Below are 20,215 nucleotides of genomic sequence, written 5' to 3'. Positions count from 1 at the left end.
TATTTGTAAAACAAAGTTGCTGATATACATTTGACAACAAACACCATGCTTGATTTAGTTTTAGGTTCGACATCCAAACTAACAAAGTACTTGAAAATAGTCACAACACACTTACCAGACAGCAGGTATATTTGCAGAAATTCAAATTGAATATAAGGATTCGGCAGACGGACCTCACAGGTTTCTCTTACACATATATAAGCATCTTCAGACTCTGCTTCAAACCCTGCTTTCTGCAGGCTTGTAAAGGTTGGAGAGTTTTAACTTATTGTGATTAATTCTAGACCAGTGGTTCCCAACCTTTTTTTCTTCTGAGCCCCTGAAAAAATTCTGTTCTAACCTCGCACCCCTAAAGTTAAAGTACCCCATAACTCGCACCTCCGTAAAATAAATAGCAAGTATGTAAACTACGAGTTGTCGATGCAACGTATATATTTTGGTAACGTATATATAATCAGTACAAAAATCGCCAAATTTTATGTTCGAGATAAAATCTTAGTCTTAGTCTTTTAAGGAAAAAGACGAAGAAGCATCGCGTTGCATATACTTATGTCCCAAAATGTTTCAATGTAACTGTTCACTCGAGAAGAATTGGCCTTGACACCAGATATACTAATTGAATCTGACGAAAATAATTCTTAACAAGGGTGTCGTAATGCGTAGCTGCATCGGTAAAGTAATCAGCGTGAGCAATAGCTGTATCTATAGCTGGACGCACAGACCAACATTTAGAAATATATAGCGGTATATATAGATAGATCACATAATAAAATTTTGTACATTTGGCAGTATCGTTCAGCAAGGACTCAAAGAAGTAACAACTCGGGAACTCTTTTTTCTGTTTGGTGCCATGACGGAATCAAGGAATCAAGAATCAAAATACTATTTACTTAGGATTTCCATGACGTTATCAACTTTAGGTTTTGAAAATTTTCTTAGAATTTCCTCAAAAGATATCATATCCTTTACAGTGCAAAACAATTCATTAAGCTAACGAAATTTCTTAGAAGTTGCAGCCCTGCTTCTCGCACCCCTGGGAGGATGTCTCGCATCCCCGTGGGAGTCCGAGCAACCCTGGTTGGGAAGCACTGCTCTAAACATACCATCAGGTACTATCACCAGACAAGTAAAATAAGGACATGGCTAAAGAGTAAGACATGACTATAACTTGGCTCTAAGCTTATCTCTAGTTACTCTCTACTGGTAGTAAGAGTGTCTCATAGATACAATAACTACTCTGTAATGCTGAGAGTTATAATGAATGTTGTATGAAGATTTTAATGATAATCAAGGCTTTAATTGAACGCATATTGCTTAAAACTCTCATAATAAAATGTTAGTTAGCTTAAAATAGTTTTTTGGAGACACAGGGAAAGGTTATGCTAGAAGCAGGTTTTAAAAGCGCCTTTAAAATATCTGTTTAAAATAGATCAAGACAGTGGTTTAGGCAATTCGTGATTATTTTGAAACCACAGTTGTGCTCCATACAAAACTCTTATTATAAGAAGTTTTTGTAGTTATGTCGTATTAACAATGTTTGTCGTTACATGTTCTCTCTGTTTGATGGCTCATCATAATTTAGTTCTGGTAGAGAGGGGACAATTCCATACGGGTTCCAAGGTTTCAAGATGTGCGATAACTACAAACAAAAGGTCTGCATGTATAAAATGTTAGAACAAGCAGGCAATACGTACCTACTGGCAGGGTGATGAGCAAAAGTCTGACAACTTAAGTACTGTGCACCAAGAATAGAAAAGAGAGAGTTAAATGTTGTTGTACATCAGCTCATTGCATCTGTGGATATAATGCATCCTACAGAGTACCTGCGTATTACATACCAGACAGTACCGGTGTATTACATACCTGATAGTACCTGTCTATTACATACCACCTAGTAACTGTGTATTACATACCATATGGTAACTGCATATTACTATACATACCATGTAGTACTTGTGTATTGATACCATACAGTACTTGTGTATTACATACTATACAGTACCTGCATATTACATACTATATAGTACCTGCATATTACATACTATATAGTACCTGTTTATTACATACTATTTAGTACCTGTGTATTACATACTATATAGTACTTGCATATTACATACCATTTAGTACCCGTGTATTAGATACTATATAGTACCTGTGTATTACATACCTTATAGTACCTGTGTATTACATACCATATAGTACCTGTATATTAGATACTATATAGTACCTGTGTATTACATACCATATACGTAGTACCTGTGTATTACATACTACCGGTATATAGCACCTGTGTATTAGATACTATATAGTACCTGTGTATTACATACTATATAGTACCTGTGTATTAGATACTATATAGTACCTGTGTATTACATACCATATAGTACCTATGTATTACATATCATACAGTACTTGTGTATTACATACCATATAGTACCTGTGTATTACATACCATATAGTACCTGTGTATTACATACCATATAGTACCTGTGTATTACATACCATATAGTACCTGTGTATTACATACCATATAGTACCTGTGTATTACATACCATATAGTACCTGTGTATTGCAATACTTACAAAGTAGCTCTTCATGATGTGATCAAATACGACTGTACTTTTTATATTTCCTGTCTGATAGATGTCCCTTATGTATGCCCATAAAGCTGGATAGTCTGTCAACATATATATGAATATGCAGTTCAGTGTCTAATAAATTTATACATGCATGTTGCAAACCTAGTGATTTTGGCACGATATCACAACTTGCATTCCATATAGATTCTCATATAACCCACCATATAGAAATGCATACAGCACTCTATATAGCGCTACATGCAGCACCTTATGTAACCCACCAAATGACACCTCATATAGCACTTCATATCACACCCAGTGTAGAACCTCATGTAGCTTTTTGGTTAAGCAAATTTTCTTTTTCTATTTGAAAGACTACTTTCCATAGTTCCACATAATTTATAGTGTTACGAGCTCAATGCCCAGCATTGCTCGGGTAGTAAAAAAGTTTTTGCCCAGAAAAGTTTCTAAAGTTTGGATAAAGTTTCTTTACCCGATGAATTTGAGTAACTTGAGCTAGTCCAAATCTTTACTATAATAAGGGATGTTATTATAAATTAAGCCATCAGCGTTAGGAAAAAGATTGTGTACTTAGTTCCCGCGCAATCATAATCTCTGCGCGTGATATCATGCCATCACGGTGTGCTAGTCAAAATGTGGAGCGGTAATAGCCGAAGCCATTGAAGATTGGCAGGTGCATAGGATCATAAGTAATACTATTTGCTGCGATCCGCTGGACACGTAGTTTAGTGGTTTAGAATGCCTGCCCGCAGGCCTAGAGGATTCAAGTTCAAATTCTTTTTGAATTTTTCTTCCTAAAACTTCATAGCTATAACTGGACACACGACAGGCAGACCAACAGTCAAACTACAAACACTGAGATATATATATATATATATATATATATATATATATAAATAGGTAGGACTCAAAAATTGCAAATCTACATGTTTCTGTCTGAAAATATTAAAAAAATGATAGGGACTCACCAGAAATTCTCTTCTTGCAGCACCTCATGATGAAGTAAACTGGATCAAACCGGATTAAGATGACGAAGAGCCAAATGTCGGCTTCTGTCATCTGCTCACCGACCAAATACCTCTTTTTGGATAACATTTCCTCTGCCTGAGAAGACAACTTCGAGCATTATTATGTATTACTTATCTTATTATGATTTCTACATACCAGGCTTGCACGTGTAATAGGTAACATACTGGTATTAGAGCAGCTGGAGAAGCACCTTACATACCAGGCTTGCACGTGTAATAGGTAACATACTGGTACTAGAGCAGCTGGAGAAACACCTTACATACCAGGCTTGCACGTGTAATAGGTAACATACTGGTACTAGAGCAGCTGGAGAAACACCTTACATACCAGGCTTGCACATGTAATAGGTAACATACTGGTACTAGAGCAGCTGGAGAAACACCTACAGGGTTTACACATGATGCTGACAGTTTGCCCTACACACAAACACATCATATAGAGATGTCCTGGTGGAAGTACTTAAAGACATTCTATTGTTTTAAAATATAACTAAGTGTAAAACAAGACGAGTTACTATAAAACAACTAACTAATCAAAACAAGGCAACAAATGAAAATATCCAGCCTCCTTTTACAATCATCCCTGCTTCCTAGAGTTGTTACTTCCTATAATTCATGTATTATGCCCATATATGCATGTGTTATGAAAATACAAGTTTTGGTATTTAATTAGAGGTACGCTATATTGTGTGAGAAATCCTCGAAGACTGACTATGATGTCTCCTTAGCTTACTATAAGCAGAGGCTGTGAGTGTTTTTAAGAGCAACTCAGATATGTTCGGCCAAGATCACAGAGCCATTGTTTGTACAACCAACAAGGCTCCGCGATGTTGGCTGGACATGTCTGAGTTCACTGGTCGGGAACCTCGATGACTAAAGACAGTGGCGGAGTGCAATTTAAGGTTGGATGTCATTCCTGTCACCACCTTGACCTTTGCTGGGAATTGAACCCAAACCTGTTGGCTGCAAGTCAGGTGTTCTAGACCAATAAGTCGTGGCTGCTCTCTATGGTCTACATATAGTCTACTAGGACAGGGATATTATCAAAAAAAGCTATTCTTGTCTGTAGTATGGAAATTATTAGAAAAACTAACCTTATCTAAAGCACTGTAGACTTTTTCGATTGCAGCATCATAATCTTCTTGAGTTTTGGCCCAACCGGGGCCATAGACACCATATCCAATAGCTCTGTTAAAGCAATACAGGATAGATGTCAATGCAAGATTTGTTTTAACAGAGAGTTCATTATAGTAGTCTTTATCAACCTAGTAATAGGTTGCAAGCAACACATTATCAATAGTTTCGATAGTAGATAATATGTAAACCTGATAGTGAACTACAGGCACTGTAGTAAGGCAGAGTTCTTTCTAAACTTTGGGAGTTACCTACCCTAGTACCCAGCCTTCTACTTTCTCTATCTCTGGTCTGAGAGCCTGGGGGAAAAGGTCGAGTTCCTTGTTTGTACAGAACTCATTGAACTCTTCGTTGAACATTCTGAGAATGTCTGCCGACTCATTGCTTACAACTCTTCCGAGCTTCTTGTCGTACAAGGTGGGAACAACAACGGATCCAGAGAAACCTGTTACAAACAATATGGTGGTAGTTTGCATGCCAGCAATAGCATCACAAGTTTGATATCACGGACAACACGTTTTACGAGCGATAACATTTATTACCTATGACCTGCTGTATATAAAAATTTTGTACTGATGATTGGCTAAAGAAGAGATAGTATATTTATCGCTCACGAACTTGTTCATATATGCTCACTATACACGTCGTGAATAAAGCACCCGCTTAAATTTGAGCATTTCAAAAAATGATCTCATTCAAAGGTTTATATCTCTGGACCAGGTTAGTCTACAAAGACAAAAAAGACATTAAATTGTAGCTGATGTTAGTAGTATGTAGAGAGCAGATCTACACAAAAAAGTGACGGATCCAGCGGGGGGATAGAAAAAGGGGGTTGCGAATTAAATTGGCTAGGGGTGTAGATTGAATTGCGTGGAGTTGAATGAGATGTTGGGGTTTGGGGGGAAATTGTGGTGTAGAGTAGGGGGTTGAATTCGAGGGGGTATGGATCCGCTCCCGGCGTAATCGGCGGATTATCTGTGGATGAGTCATCCGATTAGTGGGGGATGAGTCATCCGATTAAATGTGGATTATCGCGGGATTAGTCGGGGGAATCGTTGCGGATTAGTCGGCCGAATCGTCGCGGATTATCGGTGGATTAGTGGGGGGGTGAATATCTGGGACATCGAGGGCTGGTTGGTTTTCCGGAGTGGATCTCGCGGATTATCGAGGAGAGCGAGAGGAGAATGTCATATATTTGGTTAAATGAGAGATAAGTTTTTATTATAAAATATAAACTATAAATGTTACAAAAAATTCAAAATCATTCTGTCATTCGTTTTAAAAAGGAAAGTTTTGGAATACATCTTTCATCAATTTCTGTATCACATCGAAGAACTAAAATAAGAGTTGATTTTCCCAAAGAATTGAGAAACTGAACAGGAAGTAACAAATCTAACCCTTCATTTTTTCCAATATTATCATAAATGAAGGTATCTTTAGGTGTAGTAGAATTTGAAATAGGCTGAAGATTACAGATAAAGTCAATATCTTGAAAATTCGATCCTGGAGGACATTGCAACATTGAAAGAGTAGAGTTATATCCACATAATTCTCCTCTGTAGAATAATTTGAAATCAATTAGAATATCGATTGTGGAATTTTGAACTGAATATTCACATTCAGAATATGTTAGAATTTGTTCCGATGAAGCTGACACTATAGGATTAAGGTATAGGTTTTCTCCATCTGTTTCATCTTCATTTATTAGTTCTTTACATGCAAATCTGTGATTGCCTGGTAATGGATAACCACAATGAAAGTAGTCTGATGGAAATATTCTTCCACATGTTTCATTATTCTTGTGATATAAAGTAGTTTCTTCGAATGGAAGTAGTAATGAAACTTCAAATTCATTGAGTGTTCTGCTTAAGCAGCTATTCGCATCGGTAACATATTGAATTCTTTGATTTCCATTTATTATTCCCGTAAACCGTAAAATGAGAAATATTATAATGTGCAAATTCATTACAGTCATAGTGTCTTTTTAAAATACTACTCTCTTGACTGAAGTAGGCAAAGAAAATGAATAAAAAGTATGTCGATATAATATATATAGTTCATTCTTCAAAGTTATCTTGAAATAGTATACAAAAAAGTTATTCAATTCTGTTTGATGACTCAATCCTTCTTGGAAATGAAGTGAATAAATATAAAGAATTATGCAAAGTCTAACTGTGATGTTTATCAATTCTTCCCATTGATATGTAGGAGTTCACTGAAGTAATGATTTGTAACTTGTTGATCATTGGCTTCTCCTCTCAAATATGGATAAAGTCTTGATTCGGTTAATATTATGTTTGAAGGTGTGTTCCAATCAAGTGAGGATAATAATGATAGTTGGACTTTGTCACTCCTTGGTCCGATTTGAGCAGATTCCAAACACGTTCCAATATCGAGTTCGGCAAAAGTCTCATGAAGTTCTTGTCGAGTCAATCCTTCATTTCCATATCATACTTGCATTATTCTAATACAATGTTGACATCCTTGAGCTCCCTCGAAGCATCTACACTGACTTTCTAAATATGTTACGAAGCGTTTATAGATATAGAATCCGATAACATAGTAAAAAGTTTCTTCAGTAACTCTTCTGATGAATTTTTTTGTGTTTTTCTTTACAACCACTCTTGATAATTGTCCATCCTTAAGATGAGCTGGAATAAACTCCTCTAGAAATATAACCGACATTGTTTCTGTTTTCTTCGTTTTTGGTTCCTTCACCATCAGAGCTAAATTGAAGAATGGTGGAGAATTCTAGAGGAGTAGACTTAATAACATTCCGAATCTTTTATTATTTTCATCCAACAGTTTTTTCATCTATAATTACATCATCAATTTCATGCTCGATTTCCTCTTCCAGTCTTTCTCCGATTAATGGAAATTGTGCTATATGAAGGAGTCTTCTGAAGAGCAGTTGTTTCGTTTCTTCACGTTGTGTAGGATGAGTCATGTAGTGCCGAATTCTATTCCAAAGCATGGTTTCAAAAATCTTTTCTTCCATCGTTTTAAAATCGATCGCGATAAATCTGTTAATCCATTCTAAATCAACCTCTTTTCCAATTTTACCTTCTCGAATGGTAGCTTCAAGATCAACCCATTCAAAGATCATCTTCAAATCTGAGGGTGTTATCGATATTTGTTTTACAGATATTGTTGATTCCAAACATTCCCTGCATTCCATCGCACTGCAGACACAGTTGGACTTTAATCTTTTCAATGACACAACTTTTCTAAAAGCAGCTGTTCCTAGAATGTAGTATAAACATTCCTCGGTGAGATGTGTACGAATTTGTTCATTTTCGTCAAGTTGAACCAAGATGTTATCCGGGATTATTTCTGCAACCTCGAATGGAACAAAATCTTTAATCAGAATGTTTTGAGCCATGTTACTATGAGAAAGTCTACATTCGAAATGATTTTACATTGGATAGTATATTGAATTTATATGAGCTTAGTTATATATTATTGATATTGTATATACGAAAAGAAGAGTCAATGAAGAAAATAAAATTTTATAGTAATAATACATCGTGGAGCAAAACTCTACTATCATATATACTTAGCAACAAAATCACTTCTAAAAATTATGCTAAAATATATTCTGTGCTCACTCCATCGTTACATACTCTTCTTTTTGAATAAAAATATGTTAATCCTGTTCTAAGTTGAGTGTATGAGAACACTCTATTGTCTTTTTTTACAAAGCCTTTGTTTATCCCTTCCTTAGGAAATCTTGATTGTAATACTTTTAAAAAAGTGTCTTTTGTAAAACTATTCGTAGTTTTACTTAATCCTTTACTGCTATGCTTTGTAGAATGAGTTTCATCATTCCAGCAAAAGTAAGTCTTAGAATTTAAGGCTACTATTCCATGACCTGAAAATTCTACTTTGAATAAACCAGGAGTCCTTATATCATATTGATATACTTCTTTGCAACAATTTTGTAATTCCCACAACTTTGTAGGATCAGATTTACAGAGTTGGAAATCATCCGCGTGTCGTTCGCAATACATCCTAGGAAACCATTTTCCATATTCTTTGTAGTATATATCAGCGATCTCTTTTCTAACGATATTATCCATAGGTGCTGAAAGAGCCATGTAGGCACTATCTGTATCCATCGCCACATACTGGAAGTCCTTTCTGTCGAAGTATCTAAAATAAAAAAAATTTCAATCCTTAATTCTTGTTATCTTAGTATTATAATACTCTCATTTCAAAAATTTATCATTCAAATGTTTACCATTATACATATTTTTTCTAGAAGATACAAATGAGATTACTTACCTATCCATGAAGTCATAGTAGAACTCCAACATCCGAAGTTTAGCCAGTTGTAATATGGAGAATCCGATATGTACAGGTATATCCATCTTCATCTGAATAAATATATATATACAGTCTTATTAGATTCCTTTACATATATTACTCCAAGTAAATTTTTTATTATGATTCAATTATATCAATAAGATAATAAATATATACTACTAACCGAAGACTTGTGTTGAGTCAACTCATAGAAGCTATCATCGATTTCCTCCAAAGATTCAAATCTGTGTGATCGTATTCTCAAGGATGCTTCATAATCTCCTTGAATATACTTGACATTTCGATGTTTTAATTTCTCAGTGATTGTTTTCCCGTACGATGAATTTCCAATGAGTTTATTGGTTGTGGCTATCAACTCTTGGTCAGGATCTTTGTCACCAGCTCTTCTAGCATTTGAGACAGATTCTCCAAATGACTTGAAAACTCTTCTAGGGGTGTATTCTATGAGTTGATATATTTTGGTTATAATCATCCCATGATTAAGATACCATTTTGCTAAAGTGGTGAGTAGTAAAATTTTTTGTCCAAACATACTCCCCACCAAAGTTCGTTGTTCTTGAGGTAGCATTCCTTCCTTTTCAGCAAATTCTTTCATACTTTCACTAAGATGATTTCTATTCAAAGATGTATTCTTGAAAATGGGGCTCATTTCTGAAAACTTTTCGTATAAGTTTTCAGGAACAGATATATCGCATTCAATGAATCCATATATCTCCCCTTTTATAATCTGCTGAATAATCTCATTCTCGGTGGCAAAGGAATTGGAAGGATAAAACTCTTCGTTGAAGATACTAATAAAGTTCTTAATCTCGGTGTTATCCTCAATCATCTTGTCCCATTCACACTCCCAGATTCTTACTAAACGATATCCAAGTTCTTTAACATATTCTTCCTTCTTTTTCGTTTCCTCCAGAACTTCACTCATGGGTCGATTCTTATATGGATGTATACTTATTCCTTTGGTCTTGTTACAGTTATGTCCATGCCAGAAACATCCATGAAATTGAAACACTGTATTCGATTCTTCACAATATCCATCAACAGGAAGATTATGTTGTCCAATTCTAAATTCTTTATCATTGTTTTCATGTAAGATTTGAATATTGTCCTTCCAAGTCAAAAATTGTAACCATCCATGAGCAGCCTTGCTATTTTTTTGAGGATGAGTGTATGCAAATCCATTTTCGAATCGCCTTATTCTAGGGTTTCCAGTAGGCATTTCTTGCATCATACTCAACAAATATAATGCATTTGCATCAACTCCTAGAATAAGTTCACAAAGTTTGGATTCCTTTCCAAACTTTCTTTCTCGAATCAGTGTTTTCTTCGACTCATGAAGTCTGTGAAAAATAATGCTAGGTCCACCTACGATATTGTCCTTGATGGTAAAGTAAATATCTTTATCGTTTTCCTTGATCAGACAGACAGGTTGACAAGTTTTGAAATGATGTGATGAGATTGTCTGATGATGAGAACTCATAGGATGAGGAGGTGAATCTGAAAGTTTCAACATCCATTTTACCGCCAATCCAGGAAGTGAAATGGCGTCTTTCAACATATCGATTCCCATGGTTCTGTAAACTTTTTTTTGTTTTTCTACAGCTTCAACAAATGGTACTACATCGAGATTGTTGTACCATACTAGAAAATCTTTTAACGTTTTCATCTTCTCTTGTTTCCAAATGTTTAAACAGATTTCATAATCAGCATCCGAAATATGTTCATCTCTCAAAGAACTGTAAAAGCATTCTTTAGGTGGTAGAAACGGTTGTTTCAACTTCTCAAGATCATCCATATATTCATAAGGATAGAATCCTTTTTGTTGAGAACATTTGAAAGCTTTGAGATACTTTGCATAGGAAAATCCTGGAGCAATGAAGTTGGAAATATCCAAGAATTTGAATCTTCTTGATTGAATACAGCTCATCTTGTTTGTTCTTTTCACTACAAAATCAAAATCTTCATCTTCTGTGTCTTGAAGACATCGAAGTAGAGGTCCTTTCATCACATTCAGGTCGTAGTTTTGTGAATTAAATCCTAGAATCGGAATACATGAGATGAATTTGTCGAAACGTTCAAATAAATGACGAAATCCCTCTCTTGAATGGTATACTCGAGGATTGGAAAATTTGCAGAATTTAAATCTTTCTTCAACTTTTCCTTGCTTTTCAGCTTTTGCCTTCATCATCTGTCTAATGTAGTAAAGTTTTTTTTCAAGGATATCCCGGGCTTCATCAGCAATTTGGGAAATATACTGAACAAAAAAAGATATACAAGAATCAGTATCTCCCTCACTTACAAAACACTTTGGATCCTTAAATCCGGGTACATTTGAACAAACTGATATACTCATCAATTCGTGTCTCGATGTGAATGTAACCGAATTGGAATTTGGTGGAAGGTCGGATTTTGGAAGATAACACTCGATATCATAGGTGATTAAAAAAGGATAATAAGTATCTTCCTCAGCCACGGATATTCCTATCTCTCGTTTCAGTTGTTCGAAAATTGTAGGTGTTGCCTTAAACTTTCCTCCTTCGAAGATGAAGTTTGTTACTGTTTCTTGACTACATTTATGTCTCTTGAAATTTCCTCTTTTTGTAAAGCTCACTTCACAGGAAGGACAACTAAACCCTTTAGTATAAGCATTAACATCCTTGATGAAACTGAAATGAGAGTTCTGCAAATCGAGGAAGAGTTCCTTTCCCTCTTTTTGGGTCGATGTCCAGATGACTGTTGAGGTTTCATCAGCATTCAGAGATAATACGGTTATACGGATGTCAAAACACTTCTCAAGAGAAATTAAGTCTCCTAACTCAATTCCAGGAAAATTCTTCATCAGACCTTTGGAGGATGAGGAAGGAGAAGAAATGTGTTTCGAGTACTTTTGAAATAGCATCTTCACAAGTTGCTGTTTTGGTCTTTGTCTGGTGCAACTACATCGCTTTGAACACTCACACATCTCCTTCAATGCTAAACATCTGAAGAAACAGAGATTGTCTGTGTAAGGAGTGCAGCTCATAGTGATTACATGTCGATTGTTAAGAATGTGAGACGGAAGATCTGAAGCCACTCCTATTTGCCCCATTCCAATCAATTTATAGAAATAGAATGAAATATTGGTAATTACATTCAATTTCCAAGCTGTATTCGGGCGTTCTCGAATCGCTATAGCAGCAAGATCTTGTCTTGTCAATTCTTCAAAAAAATTCTGTAGTTCCTGTCTTGTTGTAATCAGTTTTGCTTTTTTGAAAATTGTAGCATTATTCGATGAAGCATGAAAATATCTTAATTCTCCTGAGGCTTTATGTTCAAGAATGCATCCCACACTACAATTTAATTTAGCTCTTGTTTGTAACCCATTCCGAGTTGTCAACATTTCGTTCCATATTCTTTCCGAATGGTTTGGAGTTGGAAGTTCTGCTTGAGGAATATTTCCATTCCATAAATTTACGTTTAACGTTTCAACAACTCTTCCTCGTCGTCTTTTTGTTTTCATAGCATTCCAATATCTTCTTATTAACTCATCCCATGCCTCATCATCATTAACAGGAATGATATCCTGATTAACTTGTTCTCTTTCATTTTCGATAGGAACGATGGGCTCGACTATCATTAATACCAACTAAATTGTCATCATCAGCGTCCACTTCATTTTCGTTTCTTTCGATTTGATTTGTAGGTTGATCAGATAAATATCTATTTTCTTCGATTTCATTTGTATTTTCTTCTTCTGATACATCTGATTCATCGGATTCATCATCAGCAAGATTTCGAGTAATAGGAGTTACTGTTATCTTAGATCGTCTAAGATCTCCTCTTCCAATTTGAGTTGAAGCAGAACGAAATGAAGAATGATGAGAAACAATCTTTACTTTTTCGAAAATGAAAGGGGGATTGAAAATTTGTATAATAATCGAGGCATCATCATCATCATCATATTTGTGATATTGTTCCGAAGAATCATTAGTTGATGTTGTAAACGATTCTGAACTTTCATTCGATTGGAGATGAATGTGTTTAACATGTCTTTTAAGGATTGATTTTTTGTTAAATGAAGTCGAACATTCTAAGCAGATATATTTATTAGCTGAAACGGATGATACACTTCTTTCCCTACTTCTACTTCTTTCTCTATTATCAATTGAAGTGGAAGGAGCAGAATTTTCCGATGAAATTAAATTATGCTCTCGTGAAAGCTTGAACATCTTTGAGGAAGATTTCCAGCTGCCAAGAATTAAAAATCTCATTTTACTATTCTCTCTACATTTATTCATTCATTAAAAATTTTTTCCACCAATTATTGTAAATCAACTCACCTCATCAGATTTGCTCCAGTCTCCTTCTGAATGGGAAGATGCCGGATACATTTCCTTGATGTATTCAAATTTCGGAAATATATAATCCAGTGAAACAGAGATAATCCAAAGTTCTGAGAGAAGATTATACATAGATATCCAAATTGTAGAATTAATCCAAACTTTTGTGAGATATATAATCCAGTTAGTTCGGAGAAATATAATCCAGTGAAACAGAGATAATCCAAAGTTCTGAGAGAAGATTATACGTAGATATCCAAATTGTAGAATTAATCCAAACTTTTGTGAGATATATAATCCAGTTAGTTCGGAGAAATATAATCCAAAGTTCTGAGAGAAGATTATACGTAGATATCCAAATTGTAGAATTAATCCAAACTTTTGTGAGATATATAATCCAGTTAGTTCGGAGAAATATAATCCAAAGTTCTGAGAGAAGATTATACGTAGATATCCAAATTGTAGAATTAATCCAAACTTTTGTGAGATATATAATCCAGTTAGGTAAAGAAATAGTTCGAAGATCTGAGCATTTCATGTATAATAACTCCAGGAAAAAAGTCTCGATAATGGTGAGCCCATCAAACTTAGCTGTATTTATACTAGTCAAGTTCAAGGAGGTGGAACCCGAACAAAAGTTATAAATCTCTTCTAATCCATCTTGTCTCACTCAACTTTCGTGAAAATTGAATTTCGCGAAAGTGAATTTCGCGAAATTGGATTTCGCGAAATTACACATTATATATATATTATATAGTCAACTTTCGCGAAATTGAATTTCGCGAAAAGTGAATTTCGCGAAATTGGATTTCACGAAATTATATATTATATAGTCAACTTTCGCGAAATTGAGTTTCGCGAAAAGTGAATTTCGCGAAATTGGATTTCGCGAAATTACACATTATATATATTATATAGTCAACTTTCGCGAAATTGAATTTCACGAAATTGGATTTCGCGAAATTACACATTATATATTATATAGTCAACTTTCGCGAAATTGAATTTCGCGAAAGTGAATTTCGCGAAATTGGATTTCGCGAAATTATACATTATATATATTATATAGTCAACTTTCGCGAAATTGAATTTCGCGATTTTCAATTTCGCGAAAAGTCTTCTGATATTATGGATGATGCAGCTAAATTTATCAAAACTCATTAATCATTTGATGAGGAGAATTGTATATAACCAGCAGAATTTTACTAAAACGATATCAGTTCTTCATTCAAACTCAGAGAATTAACACACTACACAACTATGGAGGATAATACTCAATCTGGAGTGATAAAACCTGGATCGAATAGTTCAGTGAAGATGACGAAAAAGAGAATTTCACCTGTAACTCTTTCTAACACGACTCCTTCAACGAAGAAGAAGAAATCCAACCAAATCGAAACGAATTTGGAGCAAAGGGCAAAAGATGTGGCAGACAAGTTAAGAACATTAAGTAAGGATACTTTAATGGAGGCAAAATCACTGCAGAAAATGACAGACCTTTCAGTAGGATTGATTATGGAGGTGACAAAAACGGAAGAAGCTCATTCGATCCATGGAGCGTGCTGTATCATTCACTTCAACTATGTGGAAAATGGGATTACTAAATCTACTGCTGTATTTGCTCCAAAACAATTTCTAGATGAATCGCTGTCTTATCCAAGTATTATGGTATATCTTGGATTAAAACCTAAGAGTAATGGACAGGGAAGTTACCATGACTTAAGACGAGTAACAGAAGGAACCTCAACTCCCTTGGACATGAAACGCACTCTAGCCAATCTGAGATCGAAGAGACTTGAAAAACTTATACAACTTTTCGAGACTCGTCATCTCAAGGAGTTCAAAGCACCATCTATTTTCTACTATCACAATGTTGGAACAAGTGAATACAAAGATGCTGAAAGCAAGGTGAATGTGGTACCAACTGTAGCATTTTCAACCAAAGTTGATGGAGAGGAAGTTCAAGGAACTTTAACGATGCCTTCGAGATATGCCCTTTCGTTGAAAGAAAATTATCCGGGTATCATTATATACAAGGGACTAGTAACATCTCACAATACTCGCGAATACTACGATGTAGTAGTCATGGGACATGAAGAAGCAAGCAGATTTTACGAGAGTTCACAATGCAAAAAGGAATCTGCTATCATAGATATTTCCGATGACGATGAGTGAATGATAAACAACTCGATACAAACTTCGTTATAAAGATTGTACATGAACATTTTCTTATGTATATATTCAATGTTTCATTTATACTATATTATCTTTATTGTGTCCTATCTACTTGAACATTTTCATATATTTCAAGTTAAACATAAACTATTTTATTTTTATTGAAACAAAATGATGATGGAAATAATGAATAATACATATAAATATATCTTTTAAAGTGAATAATTTTGTAATAAAACTGATCTTTCATTCAACATATTAATTTCTCCAACAAATTTCAATCTTACATACAAAAAAATACAAAAAAAAACCGAAAATAAATTCCTTAAAATTTTTAACCATTCAAGAGCTTCAACATTACAAAATCATCAAATCTTCAAAAAATAACTTTGTACATAAACACTTTCTCATATATATTCAATGTTTCAAATATATAACAATCTCCGGAAAATCAACCCCTCGGTGTCCCAGATATTAACCCCCTCACTCATCCGGTAATCTCTCGCTCTCCTCGATAATCCGCGAGATCCACTCCGGAAAACCAACCAGCCCTCGATGTCCCAGATATTCACCCCCCCCCACTAATCCACCGATAATCCGCGACGATTCGGCCGACTAATCCGCAACGATTCCCCCGACTAATCCCACGATAATCCACGTTTAATCGGATGACTCATCCCCCACTAATCGGATGACTCATCCACAGATAATCCGCCGATTACGCCGGGAGCGGATCCATACCCCCTCGAATTCAACCCCCTACTCTACACCACAATTTCCCCCCAAACCCCAACATCTCATTCAACTCCACGCAATTTAATCTGCACCCCTAGCCAATTTAATTCGCAACCCCCTTTTTCTATCCCCCCGCTGGATCCGTCACTTTTTTGTGTAGATCTGCTCTCTACATACTACTGATGTTTTAGCCTTATATTGGTCTTAATTTCATTTGAATGACTTCAATGGTGCAATCACATCTTTAACTATTAACATGAGATAGCCTTGAAAGGCTTGCTGACATTGGGCAGAAAAATATTTTTCTCACCAAGAGTAAATTAAAGATGGTGGCACACAGAAGTGCCAGCAGTATTACCAACACTAACAGTGCATGTACAAACCTGATGCTCCAAGTTTCTTTGCGGAGGCTTCGTAGGCCTCCCTTAGATATTCATAGCCATTGATTGAGTCTGCATCACATCCTTCTTTCTACAGAGAACCAGTAAGTGGTATTTTACTTGTCTTGTATTTAATATTTTATCAGTCCAACAGCATACATCAAGACGGAGTTATTCTCTCATGGCATTTTGCTGCATGATAGACAGAGCAAAGGTAACTTGTTTATGGAGCAGTCGTCTTATCTGCCATTCATCGAATGCTTGAAAGGAGCTCAAATGATGCCAGATAATAAGATAATCATGGCTAAAACAAAATGTAGGATGAATGAGACATGCTTTCCATCATTGAGAATGCCATCAATGACAGAGAGCAGAGTATGAGCTTTTGAGGTTAAAATCACATCTGTCAACAATTCATCCTATGTGTACCTGTGAAACTGCTTTATAATTCCTGAGAAACTCTCATGCTGACCAATACATAAATAGCTGAGTCAATGATCAAAACTAGGCCTGAGTTAAACCAAATTTGAGTTGATAAGCAAATTGGGCACTGATTGTGTGGTGAAGTTGTAACCTCCTTTCCTTTAGTCTCCAACCCAAAATGTTAAAGTTTTCTCTACCCCAAGCATAAAGCAAACTTGTACCTCAGGGCTAAACTTCCATCCTTTATCCTTCTCATTTACGTAGTCCAAGTTGTCCATGCTGATAACATCCTCTAGTCCCTTGAGCACCCGCCCTATGGCTGTCCTATGAAAGAATGGGCATACATGCTGGCCGTAGATGTGGTATCGCTCCTTCTCTGGTAGAAAATCCGTGCTGCCATCGGCTGTAAATTTATTCTTCCAGTACCATATATGCCTAATCAGATACATTTTAAAAATATGGGAATAATCTCTAGCATAAAACTAACCTTTTATCCAGTCTTTAAATGATTTTATAGTTCCATCTTCTTCTATAACAGTTTTTCCAGACATTTTCCCCTACAAGACATACATAGCTGCCATTGCAAGGCCATTGGAGGCGGGTGCTGGTGTTATATAATTGCTAACAAGATGCTTTGAATCAAAATCTGACCCAGAGGAGTCCATAATCAGTGACAAACTCTGAATTTATTAATATTTTGTGTAAGTTATACATACTAATCTATTTTACTAAAACTTTATGTCGCTCCGTGTATATGTCAGCACACCTGTCAGAACTTGTCATGTAGTATATTAGAGACTGGCTCATGTAGGTTAGTAAAAAGCTTATTATCTGTAAAGAAAGCTCTAGTTGTACCATATGGGCAGCAGCTCCTTCCTTTCCTCACACCTCGTTTATTTGGGAAAAGAGGTGTGTTACAGGTATGTGGTGTTTACTTGCCTTCTCACCTTTCAAAAGTGCTTCTTAACTCAAAGCAGCAGAAAATAGTGTTAATACCAGACTTTATGGAAGTGCACCTCTTAACTCATCAATGAGCCATCTAAGCTTCAGTAAACCTCATTAATTACCCTAGCTTCCTTTCTGAAGCACCTTTTTCTGCACTTCCTCTAAGCCTTCCCCTGTCTCTCAGCGCTACACTTCCAATTACGTATTTTGCTCTCATGTTTCTCACCAAACAGTTTTAGCAAGTCTGTTTGATTAGCGCTCCTTATCTACCTCAACACTAACCCCATTTCTATCCACCACTTTGAAAATCTTATGTTTCCTATGTTATGAAATGCTGATTAGCTCAGCACTCACCAGCCACGAACTCACCAGGTCGTGTGCAACGCTCAAGTTTTTGTTCAATATGACTTGATTAATCTACTTCATCCATTGCAAACAAACTTGTATGAGAAGTCTTCTACTACAGTTATGTTGAAGTAGCGGGTTGCATAATGATATCAAACAACAGATAGGCCTACTTGATGCAGTCTAGTTTGGTGGTCATATCAATATAACAAAGTATCGTTTGGTTTTTAATTAAGATATTCGAATCTACAACACTCTGACGTGTTGCAAGGACGACTGGATGATCTTTTGGCTGATATGTTCATCTTTCAAATCTTTCTTGTGAACCTGTATAACTCCTGAGCTCTTCCATTCATGTACCGAGTTTCAACCGTTGATTTAAATTTCAAAGAGCTTTTATAGACATCTAGTAGCAAAAGGAGAATCTGTCATGAGTTCACATTTATATCTGGTACTAATCACGAGGTACACTTTTCTAACAAATGAGTGATGAGCATAAGCAGTTTGTCATTAGGCAGATTTATTCAGTGGTAGAAACGTGCTGACTTTTTATTGTTGGCATTTTTCTAAAGGAAGGAGTAGTACCACTGTCTCATTTGAGATTCAATTTCGTAAACTGTGAAGGGTTCTGACTGCCATACCATAATTAAAGATACATGAAGAATGTTTTCTGATACAGGCCATGTCAAACCAGGCCAAGTACACCATATAATCGGCGTTACGTAACAGTCCCTTACTAAGAACAATAATGTCTATAGCATGATGAGCAAGTTCCACTTACAAGCTCTACCAGTACACCTGCTAATAATCTCTACTTACATGTACATATGCTACTCATACAACTGCCAACAATCTCTACTTACACATACATATGCTACTCATACAACTGCCAACAATCTCTACTTACACGTACATATGCTACTCATACAACTGCTAACAATCTCTACTTACACGTACATATGCTACTCATACAACTGCTAACAATCTCTACTTACACGTACACATGCTACTCATACAACTGTTAACAATCTCTACTTACACGTACATATGCTACTCATACAACTGCTAACAATCTCTACTTACATGTATATATGCTACTCATACAACTGCTAACAATCTCTACTTACATGTACATATGCTACTCACACAATTGCTAACAATCACAAATGATGCATAAAAAAGTCAATCATATAGCAAAGCTGCAATACTGATACTAATAGGTATATGTTTGAGGTATACACTTTCTCACTGTTCTCATATTGATCAGCAAGTGCTGTAGACATGAGCTATGGCAGTATGTACTTTCCTCTTACCTAGTTCAGCTTACTTGAATGGCTCAGTAGACTTCTTGTTAGCTTACTAGGCCCTATTTTAAAGCATATAAAAGCCGCATCTTCCTTTAACAAGCTATTTGGAACAGATAGTGAATACTCACAGTATGGCTACTGCAGCTTGGACGTCTTGTCACCCTTCGCTAGACTTCTGAAGGCCTGCTACTATCTACTACTTATCAAATACTGGATGCCAGCTACGCTAAAGCTGTTTACTTTTCGATGCAGTATTTTCCTTGTTAGCAGCTATTCAATATGAGAAACAAAAATGCGATGCCTATTATGAATTGATTCAATGTATGCATATCATGAGAACACAAGCTATAAAGCTAATCTCTCTCCATCCTTGCCCTTTGACCTTCACTAAAGCAGTTTCATTTTGAATCAAATCTGTTGCATGTCTGCACTGTACCTCTTCCCATGATATTTAGCAAAGTAATTATTGTTTGACATATTGCTAGAATGATGCAGCAG

General features: G+C 35.8%; 1 protein-coding gene and 1 long non-coding RNA gene across 3 annotated transcripts; both read right to left on the bottom strand.

Moving 5' to 3' along the window:
• Positions 1-1,275: 1,275 nt before the first annotated feature.
• On the bottom strand, positions 1,276-19,984 carry LOC137403990 (glutathionyl-hydroquinone reductase YqjG-like). 2 transcript variants are annotated; one of them, XM_068090143.1, is made up of 9 exons: positions 19,846-19,984; positions 17,608-17,677; positions 17,342-17,523; positions 16,701-16,788; positions 5,018-5,207; positions 4,723-4,816; positions 3,569-3,704; positions 2,583-2,677; positions 1,276-1,639 (listed from the first exon to the last, which is right to left on the bottom strand). In XM_068090143.1, the coding sequence occupies exons 2-9, from the start codon at positions 17,669-17,671 to the stop codon at positions 1,544-1,546; spliced, it is 945 nt and encodes a 314-aa protein (XP_067946244.1). In that variant the 5' UTR covers positions 17,672-17,677; positions 19,846-19,984; the 3' UTR covers positions 1,276-1,543. The 2 variants fall into 2 exon arrangements, with proteins under 2 accessions (XP_067946244.1, XP_067946245.1); XM_068090144.1 differs by having other exon boundaries at positions 19,724-19,853.
• On the bottom strand, positions 8,759-9,307 carry LOC137403992 (uncharacterized). Its single transcript, XR_010979641.1, has 3 exons — positions 9,252-9,307; positions 9,047-9,138; positions 8,759-8,914 (listed from the first exon to the last, which is right to left on the bottom strand). It is a non-coding gene; the product is annotated as an uncharacterized lncRNA (long non-coding RNA).
• Positions 19,985-20,215: the final 231 nt, after the last annotated feature.

Source organism: Watersipora subatra, chromosome 9 (genome assembly GCF_963576615.1).
Source record: "Watersipora subatra chromosome 9, tzWatSuba1.1, whole genome shotgun sequence".
In the NCBI taxonomy this organism is placed as follows: domain Eukaryota; kingdom Metazoa; phylum Bryozoa; class Gymnolaemata; order Cheilostomatida; family Watersiporidae; genus Watersipora; species Watersipora subatra.
This window is presented reverse-complemented; position numbering and strand designations above follow the sequence as displayed.